We start from the raw sequence: 17,737 nt of genomic DNA, 5'->3' as shown, positions 1-17,737 counted from the left end.
TGGCTAGCTTTGTTCACCTCTTAAAGTAGTTAATTTGAGAATGAAAGTGCATATAACAGAAATTTAATAAAGACAAGGATGATAATAACGACACCAATAACTTACTAATTTCTGTTCAACGCTCAATTTAACTTGTCAACAGCTGACGCCAAACGGATGGGTTTATCTATTAGCTTTTTTTTTTTCATCAAAGGCATTTTGCTGTTACATTCTTTATTTCTCATTTTGTTCATGTTCCAAGAAAGACATTTGACGAAAAATAGTGGCACATACAGCGTAGTTGCGTTGCCATTTGCACACCATATCCATTATTTCCCATTCAAAACAAATTAAACTAACAGGCTGTTTTCAGATTCTGCTCCGACTCAGTGGGTCGGCAAATTTTGACATTCATTGAAAATGTCAAAGTACCCCAAAATAATGTGATAAAAATATCGACGACGACCTAGCTCTTTTATCCGGATCCGGACTTGGAACCTTGTGTCCGAAAACAGAAACAGCTTGAAGAATCATAACGCAAGTTATGTTCTCTCGCTCAAACTTACTTTCACCAAACTATATATGCCCGTCCAATTTATAATAGTAGGCTGGATCAAACAGTTAAATGGCTCACTTGCATTGCGAACGTAGAAGAGGACACTATCGATGCGTTTAACTTCCCTTGTATATAACAAGTTGCTATAAACACCTGGCTGTAGTATGCAAATTATATTGTGGGATTCTCCGGGTAACACTCACCTGGCACATACGATAAGCTTACTGCGCTCTGTAAGTCACTGTGATAGTTAACTGTCACAGTAAATTTTGATTAAAAATCAGATGTTATGAATGGCTTCCTCTTTCATTTATCCTGGCGCTGGTCTTGGGTTTGGCCTCAGTGGAGAATCGGGGACAGCAGAGTGAAACAATGAATCGATGAATACTACTAGTCACATCGAGTTCTACATCAATCTGAGATGGTGACCATTTTGAATTCCAATATCGGTATTGGGTCCTTTGTTTCTCTGGTATAAATAAAGATTTCAACTTTGAACCCTATTTTTAATCATGATTTAGAAAGTGAACGAAAGAAAGTTTCATTGAGGAAAATTTTGGGCAAAAGTTCAAGTCTTTCATTTTCGAAGCGTTTACTACCTTAAACGGCCAGTAACTTGCTAACTTTTGATAATATTTTAACCATTTTTATTTTGAATGTGAACCATATTTCCTTGTTCTACTTCCCAAAGCATGTTGATATAGACAGTATTCAGCTTGTCAACTCAGCCCATACATATGTAAACTGCATTGTTGAAAGGTGACTTCTGGTCCGGACTAGAATTCAAACGTAAACAATAACGATGCATTTTACACATACAAACGCTAAGTTGACAAGCTAAATAGTGTTTCAACATTCTTTGGGGAGTAGAAGAAGAAGTTGCAATTTATATATAAAATAAAATAATGAAAAAAGTCATCGAATTAAAGTTAGCATAGCTTCCAATCACGGTAAGGTCAGTATAGCCCGCTACTCTGGGGAAAGTTTGCACCTAAGAGCTACAAAAATGATATCATAGTATCGTATCCAATGGCACATCTCTGATCAACAGTGAAATCTGATATTGAATGATTTCTGGGAAAATGTTTCACATATGAGGAATATCATTTCCTTGAAGTACTGTCCGTAACGTCATACCTTCCCAAGACAACAAGCAATCTACGAGGTAGTGACAAAACAAAAATGAGTTCATCTGTGAATAACCATGCTTCGAGTTAAATAAAGAAAATATAACAAAATGAAGAGAATGAAAATGCATTTATCGCAAGGCAGTACGCCTAGTGTGTCAAAATAAAGACAATACACCACAATTAATATGAACAATCATATAGATCAATATGGAAAGTTTATTATCTGATATGAAATGTTGTTCAGCATCAAATTAAAAAGCATCACGATAAAAGCAGACACTTTTTAAGAAGTGTACTATATTGTGGTATTATTTGCTCTGTTATTCTGAATTTATACAGACTTTGCTACGAGTATTGCATTTTTTTCTCTGTACACTACACATTTTACAAAAACTTTTATGTCGGAAAAGGAAGACCTCTGTTCGGTGTAAAGTCTCGGAGTCTACAGTCCTGAGTTTAAAATTCATTTTAAACATTTCAAAACATTAGAAATATGCTAGACTATATTGCATCTTAGTAGTTCATATATTCAGAAGGTACCGGTCAAATTGAGACTGGTACAAAATTTGTTTGATCTGCCAATTCAGTCTCATAAAGTTGTACTAGAAAGGCATTTTTGCAGGACTTCATCATTGGAAAAGCCGCTGAGCAAGTTGACTCTCTTGCAATGTCAAAATTCATGTTGGTAATCATTGTAGTTACTGTCGACAATTTTTCACGATCAGCTGCAGGCTTTTGACTTTCTGAGCTGCAAGGTTTGGTAAATGGTTATCATTATTATTGCACCAAGATGTTTGTGGGCTATTAACGTTAACACTGCGAGTACATCATCACGAATGGTATTTATTTTTGCTTACTTTTGGCTTTTATACGGATTGCAATGTAAAGATTAAAATGATCATATATGATCTACGATGAGACAAAACAAAGAATAATGATTTCGTTGAATATGACTGATATGACTGAATATGACGGTACATATATGCCACTTCGCAGAACGTGAAAAAGCGCTCTCAAATCTAGTTGAAGTGAGTTAGCATAGGCATCGCTGCTAATCATGGCTAATGTAATGGTACGGAGTAGACGAATATGTAATTCATAACTAATATTCAACTACTACTTGATGTTTGTGGAACCAAAATCCAGTCATAGGAAGTGTCGATAATATGTGGCGGGTGCATACTCGTATTACGAGCGTACCGCCGTTGAGGGCGCCTGCACCTCGAAAGGCGAAAATCTAAAAAATCTACGAGATGAATAAAATCGTGCTGCATAGGTTATATCAACGAATGTGTATCTGCGACAAAGCTTTATGAGGACTCTTTGAAATTATACGATTTTGTTATATGGATATATCATTGCCTGGTTACATGTGATATGTGTGTACTCATACCGCTTCTAAAATTGAGACCGTGCCAAGTTACCACGCCGAATTTTAGGATTTGGCACCATGGACACAGGACTTTTTTATTTCGCTGTTGAACATTGATGAACTGTAAATATTTGGTAAGGCACAATCAGAACGAATCCATAAAACATAGATGAGTTAACAGCGCGGGACGGAGCTGGCGATACCGGATTCGCAGCCATCGTGCCGAAACGTGTGAAGTTACATCATGAGATGAGGTTTCCGGGTCTGTTTAACATCGCCAACATAGGTCTGGCAAAGTTCAAAACAATACCCATTGCTCTCATCACAAGAAAACATGGCCCCTCTCTGCATTGTTTGATATTTGATCAGAGCAATGAAGACTTAAAACTGACGAAACTTCACTGTTTCGTGTTTATCTCCTCCTCCTCGTCCTCCTCCGCCACATCGCCGAACACAAACTTGACGTTGGATGACGATTTCGGGATGCCATTCGCTCTTTCGTCAGACTCGGACTCTAGGCTTCCGCTCGAAACATGTGTCTTGTCGGCGGAGTAGAGTACGCCGGCTGCTACAGAGCTTCTCCTCCTTTCTCTGAAACAACAAAGAGACAAAAAGGATCCCACGCATATAAACAGTGCGTAAAATAATTGGTATATACAACTTAAGGTAATATGCACCTCGAAAGTGAAAGACTTAAACTTTTGCTCTAACTTTCCTCAAGGAATCTTTCAATCATTCTTTTTCAAAATCAAGAATAAAAATAGGGGGTCACCGTGCAAATTTTGGTACTAGAGAAACAACTTACCAAAGATTTACCGATATTGGAAATTCAAAATGGCCGCCATCCCTGTGTTAACTCTATGGAGAAAAGTAAAAATTTTCGAATTTCGAAAAACTAAGCCGGTGAAAAGTTTTCTTTCACCAAGAGCTTTAAAATGAACCCCTACATGTGGTATATCAGAAGAGAATTGTAAAAGTTTGAGAGTCCGAATGTCTGTCCCCGAGGTGCGTTCTACCTTAAGTGAAAGCCTCAGGGAGAGATATTCTGACTCTCAAATTTTCATTAGAGGGAGAAAAAAATTTTACCGGCTTACTTTTTTCGAAAGTCGAAAATTTATATTTCTCCTTAGAGTTAACTGTGGTAAATGTGTGAATTTCAAATGTCGGTAGATGTCAGGTTAGTTCTAGTACCAAACTTTGAACAGTGACCCCTGATTTTTATTCTTGATTGGTAAGGGTATGGTTGAAAATTTCATTGCGGAGAAGATATGTGGGCAAGTCAAAGAAATTTAAATGACTGACTTTTATGTACACTAAAATTGAACGGCTTTACTTGAGAGTTGTCGAATGGTGAACACTCCGTGCAAAAATATGCTCACACTATAGCAGAGAGAACGCGATCATGTGAATAACGGTTATCCCCGTGGTTCACGAGGATAGAGTCTAACCTGATTTCAGCTAACTTGGCACGGGTCTCCGAGCGTCTCATTTCAGTGATAGGATAAAACCACAGAAACAACAGACCGAGAAGGAGGAGGCACACCGGGGCAAAAGACACGAGAACTCTCAGAGCCAGTTCGACCGACTCGGGCTGTTGACAGGCTCCGCTTTGGTATCCTGCAAATCTACAACAATACAAACAGAACATTTAAAAAAGTCCCTTGGAAATACCTGTCTTACTTACTATGACCCAACTTTGACTTCGAGCATGTTGGTGTTCTGGACTGAAAGATTCAGAGTAGGGTCAAAGGTCAGGGAGCGCCCGCACACGGCTTAATCTTCCAGTCTTCTTATTTTTTCCTTCGTGGGATATTTCTTGACAAGATTTGACAACTGTCGATGTTATCAGCAATTTCCTAATAAGTCAGCCGCTGCAGTCTCCCAAAACAAACTGCTTTTTGTTGCAGCATATGATCGGAACCATTTTGGAATAATTACATAGCAATTGAAAGCTTACAGGTCTGAAGTTGTACTTTTTTCTATTTTTTCCAGGAGTTGTTTGTCAGACAGCCTTTAACGTTTCAGTTTGGTAAAAGAAAGGTATATTGTGAATCATTAAATTAGTTTAAACATACTTACTTTATACTTTTAACCTAATACACTCAACCGAAATAGCTCAAATTGTATTCTGTGCAAGCACGCATTTTCATTTATAAACTGTCCCGCCTCAAGTTCTGTGCATCAGATTCACCATATATCTGAGCCCCGAAAATATTTGACAGCGACGAACACAGTGTCTGACTTAAACTTGTCATGCAGAAAAACAAAACACAGTTTTGATTCATGTTTGTGAGTAGAACTTCAACAAATAGAATATAGCACACGAAGAGAGGTAAACGACAACGTACGGATCACAGAGATAATCAGAATACTTACTCAAGAACCAAGGTTGATATGCCCAAAGCCACCCCAACAGCAAATTTTGTAAAAAATACGTAGAACGAATAAAACAGCGCCTCTTTCCTGGTCCCCGTTTTTACAGTAAAGTCATCTATAACATCTGGGATCATAGACCTGTAATGAAGAGTGGAAAAGAATAGGCTTTAATACCATTGCGTTACGTTGATGGAAATTCGTTTTGCTCACTCACGTGTTCAAATTGCGAGCGGCAGTGTGGATCATCGAAATCTCATTCATACCTGGTGCATGAAATAGAACTAATTAAAACAGCAGCTAATGAAGTGTAAAAAATGTAATTTATGAACACTGCCTGATCAACTGATTGCTGACAGAGTAGGCCTTAATAGAAATAACGAACACGTGACTAAAATCTATAACGAAAGAGCAAATAAAATAATGACTGAATGAAAAAATGAATGAATGAACTGATAAATAAAAGATTTATGTTGCTTATGCCCTACCAAAGAGGTCTTCATTCAGTGTTGTACACGAGGCTCGACAAACCATTCTTCATACGACACTAATCGATATCACCAGAAGGCCGTGTAGTTTGATATCGCATTTGAGGTTCATCCCCTTAATTCTAAAAATCTTGATAATTGTACACAAACATCATAAAGCTGCTCGTTTTCCATATACATAATGGGACAAAGAGAGCCCAAATCTTACCATGGACATAAGTAAGCAACACCTAGAACGGCTCCCGATAAGACAGATATGGCGTATATGACGATGACATTGCCGGGAATAAAGAATAAAGACCCAAGAATCGGAATCTCTATCTGTGTGGAGAAGAGAAAAACAATTCAAGCACGTCATAGAGTGCGAAGCAGTGATATTCGTTGCGATTACACGATGTATATCCATCTAGACTTGGTACAAGTCTGTGAATAAAATCGTCTATATTTCTACTATTAGACACAAAACACTCACGGGACCAAGCCGAAATTAATGCCAAGCGCTAGCAGTGGTATTTAACATCTATACCGTAGTTTGTTTTCTTCCGTTTGCCTAATTTCAATTGCATTTACATTTTTTGCGTGTAAAACATCGCAAATTATCCGCCTGGCCTTGTTGGTATGTGAATCGGTCCTTGAAACCAGGTGATCTCCCTAGTAAGGAATCGTGTTCTCTCTGTCGCCCTGTACTTCACTTTGATCTCATTAGCATCTGTCGTGTTCAGGCATTCGAAGCACTACAACAAGCCATCGTCGAGGTGACACTTTGCTGAAATGTCTTCCTTCAATGTATTCATTTGAAAATACGTCAAAAGACTTGGGGAAAGCCTATCGTGTACTCTCCCTTTGAAGATCTCGCCCAATTTTAAAAGTTACTTACGATCATTCCGACGCCCAGTGTTAACTTCTTTCCTACTTTCTTTATCGCCATTTGCCATAGAGGGAGACACACAAATGTGGTCAGCTGAAATGGAATGAGAAATGTCTTGTACTATCATAGCATCGACTGCTATTACCAAAAGTGTCTTGCCGGGCAAAATCTTATGACATGTATTTCTATCAACATTTCGACAGGACCGTCGGTGATTTCAACTTTGGCTTTCCCAAATGAAACTTTCAATCATTTTCTTACCACATCAAGGATGAAAATCAGAGGTCACTAAGAAAATTTGGAAGTAGAGAGAAATTACTTAAAATTTACAAATTTACAAAATTTACAAATATTTCAAATTCAAAATGACCGCCATTCCTATGTAAACTCTATGGGGCGGCAGGGATAAAATTTACCATTTTGAAAACAGCAATAACAACAACAGCAAGTCGGTGAAAAATTATCTTACTCCAAAAGCTATAAAATTAGCCTCACAAGCGGTAGACCAGAAAAGTATTGGAAAATTTCGATATTCCATGTATCTGTCCCAGAGGCGCATTCTACCTTAACAGCTCGATCCCAAAGCAATATTTGAACAATCATCCATGCACACTATTTAGGGTTGAACAGAAAGATCAGTGACACAACACTAACCATGCAACATTTGCGTTACAATATTAGCAAACTATACTAATGTACACTGCAATATTATGCTCCACATCACAACAAACATATCAAACAAGGCGAGTCATTTCAAGACAAAGAGAGAAAAGACACGACGACTTACCAGTAAAACCATAATTGCAAGCTGGAAATTGTCATATTCAAGAGCGAGTAAAAAGTATAAAGCTAGATTTCCTTGCACTATCTGAAATCATGAAAAAAAACCCACAAACTAATTCTCAAGATATTGTCAGTCTTTAGATCTTGTACAACACCTCGAGGTACATTGTCGTGCCATTGTTTTGAAAAATACAACATTCATCAACGTATATACGTATAGGCACACATAATACTTGACCTCATTCAAAACATGTACACCACTGAGGGCGTCTTTCACAAGTGCGCAGAAATATACAACTCAAATTTATAGGGTATTGTTGGTTTGCAATGAGATTAAGTGAGCTAAGTAATCCCAGCTATTCCCTAAAACAAGTCTTTTTTCACAAAATTTTACAGACATAATTATGCATATATTTTGAGATGCAGAAATTACACAATCATAAAATGCCAATATGTATTACCATATGGACATATTCGGTTGGATGACGTCATACCTGTAATGAAAGCGAGACGCATAGGAAACATAAAAGCAGCTTTATGTATGGACCGTGCGTGAACACTTCCTTCAAGCTTTTGAAGAAATTCTGTGTCTCCTGAGCGTTGTCGATTGCGTCATCTGTAGAAAGACAAGGAAACGCTTTTCAGTTTGACGTCACAGTGCGAACAGTGCGCTGTCGTTCCGTGGTTTTATCTTATGGGAACTTACATTAACGACAGCGGCATGTTGGAACAGAAAAAGAAATAATATTGTTTTTAAGTGAATAATTACTCATCGATGCCCTCATATTACAAGTTCCTTTACACAGACTATGTCTGAAGAGATATGAAGAAAGGGCCTATTGCCAGAGATTCCTGCGATTGGGCAAAACATTTTCTTTACTAGTGCGGAAGAAGCTTCCAAGATGTCGGTAGATTTTGCCGTTGTTACTGATGTGGCGAGGTATGCATTATTACGGTATCTCTTTGTCTCCCTTCTAGCAGAAGCGAATGCTGATTACTTTACATGTTAACATAATAAATGGTTTTGCTACTGACACACAGCTGACTGGCATGGAATTGCTTAGGGGCAAAAGCCACCCTAATATGCCACTAAATCCCATTAAAATAATGGTATATGCGTCATGTATTACCTGTCGTTTCCGATGTTCCCAAGGCAACAAACATGCTGCATACAATAAACAAACCACCGATGGTAGCTGCAGCTAGAATAAAGGCCATTTCCTGTGGTAAATAGTAGTATAAACGTGAGGTGAATCAAAGAGTTCCTCCTAATACACCTTGTCTACGTGGAACCTGTCAGTCTCCAACACGATTGGAACTAATTTGGGATAATTGGATGGTGAAGTAATGTCTGTTCAATCTACAAATGTAACCTTATTTGCTTTCTTTTCAAGTTATACACTTGTTTTTATGAGTAATTTGTAATATTGCAACATTCAGCTATATGGCACCTAGCATTTTTGAGAAATTTGAAAAATATGAATATCCAATTATCCCAAATTAGTTCCAATCGTGTTCTCCTTTCCCTGAGTGTAGATATATGACCTCTATAGTTTCAATCACAAGTTCGGTGATGTCTAAGCATCAATTTTGCCTTTCCTGCAAGAGAAATGTTGAAGAGTCTTGTCCAAACCTTTAGAAAAACACTAATATTCGAGTTGCAGACACTTTTGTGTCGTTGTGTATTTAAAAGTTCACGAGGTGTTATAATGACCTATCGCACAAAACCATTCTTGTATACAGCCAACTATATGATTAGGCCAAAGAAACAAAATTGTGCTGTTCCGATAACCCGACCTACCCTATTTTTTTGCCTGCCGACCCTATAATAAACACTGAAGTGAAAAACAGGAAAGAAAAAACCCGTAAAATCACGTGTTCGTGACCTGGCATTTGATTTTTGCTGCAACGAGGACATCTGTTACGTGTTTATTCCTTCTATATGTATGATACGTTTTTCTGGAAATGTTGTGGCCAGTGTTTGGTCGCCCTGAACCCCCGAAAAGTTCATATTTAAAAATAAAAAAATATTTTGGGAAAAAAATCCTTGCCGACCAACCTACCCTAGTTTTTGAAAACCATTTTATCGGAACAGCACAATTTATTTTTTTGCCTTAATAGGAAAGAATAATCTCATTTCGGTGCATGCTTTATCAAATGAAAGCAGAAAGCAGCCAACTGGCCTGCAAGCTGGTTGAGGGGGAACTAGAACGGTACATCTGGTGTCTTCAAATTTGTCCTGGCGTTGCGTCCACTACTTTTGGCTTTCACAGCGATTACTCTTCACCAAACAGTACTAGAAATATCAATGACATAAAGAAGTGAATCGAATAAAAAAGTAAAAGGCATACCATCGGGTGTCTCTCTCCTGGAGCCAAAGTTGGGATGTCGGTGGAATTGCCATCTGCGCAGGGATCAAGATCTTCGCCAGTGTAACTGCCTATGGTAAGAAACGCTGCTTGGATAGCGACACCAACGACAAATCCTAACACTTCACAAGTCATACCTGGTAAAAGCAATAGACGGGAAGATAAGTTATGAGTGCATAAATCGGTCCAGAAATCTTCGGTTTTCAATCTGCATCAGGTAAAAACACATCAACCGATAATGTCAGAGAACGTAGATTTATTAAGTACGTGCTGCTTGCTATGAATAATGCAGGGAAAAAAATTACTTCGTCTGTCCTTCGCCATGCCTTCGAAATTTTGAATAGCATGTAGTTTTATGATGAAGGAAGTTTGAACCACATAGTCTGGTTTTTGAATTTTTCGGTGAAGAATCGCAAATAGATACTCAGATTCCAGACGACTGCTATCAACTTGTGACAGTGGTCTGAGCTGCCTTTGATCTCGGGTCTTACTGTGATATGGTTGTACCTGGACTAAATAATCGAACCAAAATATCGACTGCGGACAATGATGTCCAGATATGTCTACTTACGAAAAGCTGTGGCAGAATCCCTGTCGGCTTGCTGGTCACTCAGGTACATTGTCATTGCAGCGTATGGTAAATGGTAGCACTGAAAGAACAGTATCAAGGAACGGCCCATTAGATCCTGAGAGGGGTGGTCAGGATAGCAAGATGAAATTATTCCGAGTTCCAAAGTAGCATTTTTGGGTTTTTTCGCACTCGGTATGGTATACATACTTTTTTCTCCCGAATTTCAACTTTTTTCAGCCGAACTTCAAGTGAATATTTTCCTAAAACGCTGCTTATTTGTAGCAAAGTAATTAGCTGTCTCGATGTCGCGAACGGTGACCTAAACCTTTCTTTGTTCGAAAGAACGCAGCTCAAAGTCCTCCTTAAGGTCCTGAAGATGGTATTGTAAATCTTCAACATTCTACTTTTCGCGGCAAGAATGTCGTCTAAACCTCAATGAACATTTGATCATGTTCGTATCACCGCATAAGTCGAAGTGAACTGGATATTAAATATCAAAAACTCTTACCGTGAGGAACGACTGAAAACAACAATATATGACAAGATAGTACGCCAACTTGGATGTGGTGGTTATATCGGGTACAATCCACAGCAAGAAATATGAAGCAACAGCAAAGGGTGTCGACAGAACGATCCTGAGTGTAAATTCCAAAGCGGACAGATAAACCGATTAGTGTTTGTACTTATGTCGATTTTTTATAATAAGGCATCTATCGAACGGACATGTGTGCTGATAAGTTAGAGACGCTATCTACTGTCTCGACAATGCGGCAACCAGCAATTATTCCGTTCACACACATAACGCACGGCCGCAGTAGAAAGATCAGAAACCGACTGACGTGCTACAGCAATGTAAAGCGCATGTGCCAACTTCGTGTTACGAACGATGCTATTTCATACATGGCTGAAGCAAGTCCAAATGGTTGTAAAATAACATTTTGCCGTCCATAACAGGGAAATAATCCAGTTTTTTAAATTTTCTCAAGCAAATTTGAACCACGCTTCCTTATCGTATTGGACCCGAACAGCCTAAGTGCCCGTCGTACATTGGAATACACTTTTCACAGTTTTCAACCACATTTTACACGGCGGTAACCATTATTTTTCGAGGGGCTATGTTTAAATCTGCTGGGACGCTGCACCAAATTATATCAATGGTAGGGACAAAAGACATGTAGTTCTCACCATGGTTTCATTTTCCCGAATCTAGTCTCCGTTTTCTGCACCAAAACACCGACGGTAGGATCGGTTATGGCATCCCATGCCCGCCCGCTAAAGACAATGGCACTCGCATATGCTGGGCGAATCTAGGTAACAGAGAATAATAGATCACACGTCTGAACTTTGTAATGTAACTTTCTTTCATTCTACAGACGTGGGAAGTTGATAAAATGATACTGTGTTAGGCTGTTGTTCTACAGACAATTTCAACTTGAAAGTGACTTATTGGAATCTAGTCAAAGCTCCGTTAGATATAAGTTCTGGCATCGAGTCGGGGCATACACAGCAACGACTATGGAATTATGAGTACTCTCCAGCTGCGCGGCAAAAGCAAAAACACACGAAATATGACTTGAACTTACCCTGGCCACTTCCAGCAAGAACAGTGATATGTAAAACGCTATTATATTCGACGTCATCGGGTATGGCATCCCACCTATTCCATAGAAGACTTTGTTACGTGTTTTCAGGCGTGAAGTCTCCGGTAAGTCTACCAATACATCCGTGGAGTCGAGTAGAGGTTGTTTCTGTTATGTTTGATATCATAGTTATTGTTAAATAAAAAATAATACATCAATAAGTCAATAAGCAAACAAACAAATACTTTTTCATATAAATTAATTGTATATTGTAAAATTGTATCCATCAACGGGCATGTGCGAAAATAAATGCGATAAGAAATCATGTGGTCTGTGTTACGGCTTTTATCTCAGTAATTTTTATTACTGAATGTCATTCAAAAAGATGTTTTTTGTACTTGTGCCATTTGATTGTCTCTTTTATTATGAGTTATCTCGCTCAACAAAAGTACATATCTGATTTATGGTTCAGCCTAGCGCTTGTAACAATTATAATCGACGCGCCGTTCAATAAAAATCTTACGTTGAGATAGGGGTAGTCTCTAGAGGTAGAAACGCGTCGGGGACAGATACTCAAATTCTCAAACTCTTACACTATTCTTTTGGCCTGCCACTCGTCGGGACTCATTTTAAAGTTCATTGAGTAAATAGTTTTTACCCACTCAGTTTTGTGAAAATCTGGAATTTTATTTTCCCTTTAGAGATGGCATTCCGATGATTACCATTTTGCGTTTCAAACGTATAAATATTGGAAAGCCTGAGCAAAAGTTTAAATCGTTCGGTTTTCGAGGCTCGAACAACCAAAATTGACGGTCACTTCGTTTGTGACCTCTGCAATCGGGATTGTGTGATACGATGTTTGACTCAATGACACTGAGCCACGTTATGCTCTTCGAAACCAGCATAGAAATAGAGAAGTTATTAAAATCAGTGCACGATATTGTGTGGTACCTTACCATTTGATCGGACTTTAAATTAAAGCAATTTGGGCAGAAGTGAGGACTTACTACATTAATTAATGCGGAAAAGATGGGCTCTTCCGTAACGTTGGTACGTCGATTCACAACATGAGAGCTGAACTTCCCCATACGTGACACCCTTTTGACCTGTTGATGCGGTTGTTAGGGTTATCTGTCTTGCTTATCCTCTCCCCCCCCCTCCATAACCATCGTCACTCGAGACTGATTTCATGAATTTCAAACATTCCCAATCAATGTGTACGTCACACAACCTCGGACTTAATCACTCAGCATAACTGTGAACTTGAAGGCGACAAGGGACGCTTTACAAGTGCAAAAAAGCAACTGTAAATAGTTGCTTCATGTTTCATATTTTGCGTTATTATTTTATTATATTTGTGTTCATCCAGTTCTTTCACCAAAGACGCTTTGTGACATATTGTTCGCCTGAATGCTGCTCGAGCGTTTTTATTCTTTGCTGGGTTAACATTTTTTGACCTTTACCATCTTGTTAGGGGCGTACATGTATATCACATATTACGCAAATTGCACAGGAAAATGACTGTATTCAGGTAACTCACCCCCTCTGCACATGTTATCAAAACTGCAAAAATGGGAAGGGGCGCGGTTCTGCAGTCATTCACTGGGTTGAAATTTCCTTTAAAATATTACCAAAATAGCGTGAAATTCCCTTTACCTTCAACTTATTGAAGGTCGCATTGCTACTCAAGACTACAAAGAACGGGACGAGGTGAACAGTTAAACAAATATCTTTGATAACTGCTGATGACATTCAGACTGAGATACAGTGACTGTCAGAAAACTCAGATCTGTTATGGTACAGCAAACGACCTTCATTTCAGATCATGACCTGGCTTCGCCTATGATAATTACTATAGGATGTAAAGACGGTCTTTAAACAAACACCTACACACATATAATTATGTGATGACAAGTCGGTAAATGCACTTTAATCAATGCAGTCTCATAAATTTAATAATTTATTGCACAATGTACGATCAATGTAAGTAGTAACCGGTTTGTATACAGACCAGCGTACAATCGGGCTGATTTATTTAGGACCAATAACTTGGGGTCAGATCAGCAGTCTGTATGACAAAGCGGTGTTTATTATGCTATTGAACATCGTGTTGTAGATTAGATACCCTTGGCAGCTATCAAAATTTAATTCATATCGCTTGTACGATGTCAAGGGAAACACTTGGTCTGAAAACTTCATTTTTAACACATTGCCACTACGTAATTCCTCCACATGTAAATTGTTAGCAGTCAGCCTTAACTTCCCTTGTGTACTTTGCCTGTCTTTATCTGTCTGTCTCTCTGTCTGTCTCTCTGACTGACAATCTCATGTGTTCCTCAGTTGAAATTCAAGAAACACGGGGAAGCTCTAAGTGTCTACACGTTACCAAGCAAACAACCATGGTGAGTTTTTTTTCAGTAAAACCGCAAAACGACGAAGATTTGCAGCAAGATCAGCGCACCTTACGCAGTTATAGCTTACCTCCAATGACCTGCTAGGGCTTCGGCGGCTAATAACGTGGCTGTCCATTATGGTACTTCTGATTGGTTGACTTCAAACTTTCCTCGCAAGAGACGTTGCACGCGTGAGGGTGTGCTGCACCAAGCTGGAAAGGTGGCCGCGACGACTCGGACGAGATGGTGGCCGCGTAATCTCGAAATAAATCTGCTACCTCGACGTTGTAATCACCGACAGGTTGAATGATTTGGTGAGCGACCTGCACTGAAGGACCGAACCCGAGTTGATTTTACGACAATATGGACTTTGTACACCAAACTTCCGTTTGATGAAGTAACACTAATGAGACAAAAAAATACACGGTGGAACTATACCAGCTGTATTTACTGCCGTACAGATATTATTGGTCGCCTTACAGAAACTTCCCGAAAGCCAGTAAATCATCGTAATAAAAAGTTTTAAGTCACCCTGAAAAAAAAAAGAAATCAGTAATGTCAGAAATGTATGTTTATTAATTTCTCTTTGGGATCCTGCAAAATAGTGTCATAAAACACTTCTGTGTGGACTATCTTTTATAGTCGACACCAGTTCATGCCCAGTGCATGTCTTTTCCTGCAAATCCGCGATTGAAGATTACTCTTACCATGTTTAAACTCCATAAGTTGTAACTTGAACTTGCGCTGCGTTTTCGAATTCCAGTCATTTATGCTACACCCAAAAGCAAAACGAAACGCCTATATAGTGTTCGACTTTTCAATATGACCCTAAATGTATGGTGTCGATCCAACAAATTTGGATTTTATTGTTGACGTTTGGATTTTAGTCCCGACAGGAAGTTATGATTTATCGACAATAACATAGCATAATGTTCACAAACATAAATTTGGGACTACGAGAATATTACAAAACGGTACAACCTTTGGCCCTCTAACTTCGTGATGGAAGGCCCAGTTCGTAAGCGGAGTCCTTGAAGTTAAATTATTATTATAGCAGCCTTGTATGATATATCAAAACAAATACCAAATCATAAATCATATAGTGTATGGCGTGACCATATAACATGGATTGTACAGTGTATGCCGAAAACAACTAAACAAGGGACGGTGAGGCTTCGGTCAGTGTTCTTCCCTCGAATCTCTTTGGACTGGTAATATCCCTACGAAATATTTATTAAATTTCATAGCTTGTGGTAATCACATCCTTGTTTTGTAAAGGGAATTCATCAGAGAATTAATTAAGGCACTTAATTGCAGCGTTGTCCGTATAAGTGCACGGTTATCTTTGGGTTTCTGACGTGCGGTACGTATACCATAAGGTGTTTATAGTAATGTCGATATTATCGAATGATCCACACATATATGATGAGTCAGACAATTGTTGATGTTGACTAAAACTCATGGGATAAATTTACAGTGACGTAGTAGTGTGCATTGGGTAAAGACATGGAAAAGGAAATTTTACAGGAACGTTAATAACTTTTATGCTCTACTTTTAGTTTCTGATTTTGACAACCATGAAAGTGAAAGACAGATATAGAACGTGATTGTAGTTTACCAATATCAGTGCTTCTGATGGCGTCAATTCATTCAGGCACTGGAAATTTCACCGAATGTTAGTCGTTTCATCTGATTGACTTACTAAAAAAGAAATTACAGCGGAAAAGGAAAGTTTTTCATGTGCGACTGATTTTAAGCGACCCCTGTACGCCATTAAATATCGCCTCACGCTTCAGTAACTAGTACTTTTATGTATAGTTTTATGAAGACGCCATTTCAAGTTGGCGTTATACATTCTTTTCCTGGAAGCAGGAATCACATTTGAGGAAATGACTCATCGTAGCTGTCTCCATGTGAAACTGGAAAAGTTTGAACGGATCACTGAAGTCATAATCACCCGAAACTCTTGCCGAGTACAGTGTATTAACCCTGCTATCAAAGTTTTGATAGGCGCACCAAAATTCGATTACGGACGCACATAGATAGCGACTCGGGTCTCTTTCTTGGGGCGCGGACGATAGCTGGCCGGCGGTCACAAGACGTTGTCGGTCGAGCTTGCCTGTAGCTGCAGTTCTGTAGCTCGAGGTTTTGCCTGGGTATGTGGCTCGGACCCTACCCAAATACCCAGGAAAAACCTCGAGCTACAGTACTGAAGCTGGCTTGCCTCGTGATACCCTTGCCAGGCACTCACTTTGAGCCTCGGCTGAAGTTCGACGTCAGTGTAGGCCTCCGGAGGGCTGATTACAGACAAAATCAACCTGACGGGCGACGAGTGCATGTGATCGAAACATTCCAGGTGCACAAGAATCGCGATTGTGGCGATGTTGACCTACAGCAAAGGCTGTTCTCGATCCGATGTCCTTGCAAAGGTGACGATATGACGATATGGGTCAATTTGCTTGGAACACGGCTGCGACCGGGCTAGCTGCATGGCAGGGCTGTGTGTGTTACCGGCGTTATACGGCCTCAGTCCCACCACCACGGTGGGAGGCCGTATAACGCCGGTAACACACACAGCCCTGCCATGCAGAGCTACGACCGGGCCTAATGTGACCGTCACTAGGTAGTTCTCGCCGCTGACAGAGCTGTAATTTAGCGATGAGGTAACCAAGTTGTTGATCTCACGTGAAATTACGTACTCTATCGGTCAGCGGCCTTCCATTTGTACGTCTCGATATTCCAATGAAAACATAAAGTCCGCCATACCTTCATCTTACCTAATACCATGGAGGTAGAAAAAGAACAAGTACAACGCGTACCGTACAATAATGGAGCGCTAGTGGAATTCACATACGCCGCTCCCGCTTTGCAGCATAATGGATCACCTTCCTGGGTCTACAATTCTTTAATTCAAATCTAATCGAACTTACCTTCAAGACTTGATCTAGATCGCCGTTGCTGAAGCCTATCCATACCGATAGCTCGTCGTCGGTTTATGGTTGTTGATGTTGCGCGTGACTTGGGTCAGGTGATATCACTGACCTTTCGACTTTCACCCACTGACTGGATTGACCTGGAAGGCGCCATCAACGTCAATAAATTGAGAGGGCTATGATTGTTGATTCTTGGCGTTTAAACTTTGGTCCACATAGCAATTTTTGACATATTTATGAATGTGTAGTAACTACATGGTGATTAATTGGGCTTTAAATTTTCAACCATGGGATTTTAAGCCATGTGAGCACGCACGTATGCATATATCTATGTAGGCAAGT

At 39.4% G+C, this 17,737-nt stretch overlaps 1 protein-coding gene across 1 annotated transcript; it reads right to left on the bottom strand.

Annotated features, from left to right (window-relative positions):
* Positions 1 to 1,845: 1,845 nt before the first annotated feature.
* LOC139133314 (sodium-dependent lysophosphatidylcholine symporter 1-like) lies at positions 1,846 to 17,508 on the bottom strand. The gene is made up of 15 exons (XM_070699848.1): positions 17,393 to 17,508; positions 14,551 to 14,994; positions 12,073 to 12,237; positions 11,675 to 11,796; positions 10,998 to 11,124; positions 10,490 to 10,568; positions 9,901 to 10,055; positions 8,680 to 8,770; positions 8,044 to 8,165; positions 7,554 to 7,634; positions 6,776 to 6,859; positions 6,107 to 6,219; positions 5,414 to 5,551; positions 4,486 to 4,662; positions 1,846 to 3,628 (listed from the first exon to the last, which is right to left on the bottom strand). The coding sequence occupies exons 2-15, from the start codon at positions 14,596 to 14,598 to the stop codon at positions 3,436 to 3,438; spliced, it is 1,695 nt and encodes a 564-aa protein (XP_070555949.1). The 5' UTR covers positions 14,599 to 14,994; positions 17,393 to 17,508; the 3' UTR covers positions 1,846 to 3,435.
* Between the last annotated feature and the right edge of the window lie 229 nt (positions 17,509 to 17,737).

Source organism: Ptychodera flava, chromosome 5 (assembly GCF_041260155.1).
Source record: "Ptychodera flava strain L36383 chromosome 5, AS_Pfla_20210202, whole genome shotgun sequence".
NCBI lineage: Eukaryota > Metazoa > Hemichordata > Enteropneusta > Ptychoderidae > Ptychodera > Ptychodera flava.
Note: the sequence above shows the minus strand (reverse complement) of the source record. Positions and strands in the feature narration are given on the sequence as shown.

Coding starts and splice junctions, on each gene's coding strand:
- LOC139133314 (XM_070699848.1), bottom strand. CDS start 14,598: ATGGACAGCCACGTTATTAGCCGCCGAAGCCCTAGCAGGTCATTGGAG. Junction 6,860..7,553: donor TTGCAATTATGGTTTTACTG/GTAAGTCGTCGT, acceptor ATTCCATTTCAG/CTGACCACATTTGTGTGTCT. Junction 3,629..4,485: donor GCCAAGTTAGCTGAAATCAG/GTTAGACTCTAT, acceptor TTGTTGTTTCAG/AGAAAGGAGGAGAAGCTCTG.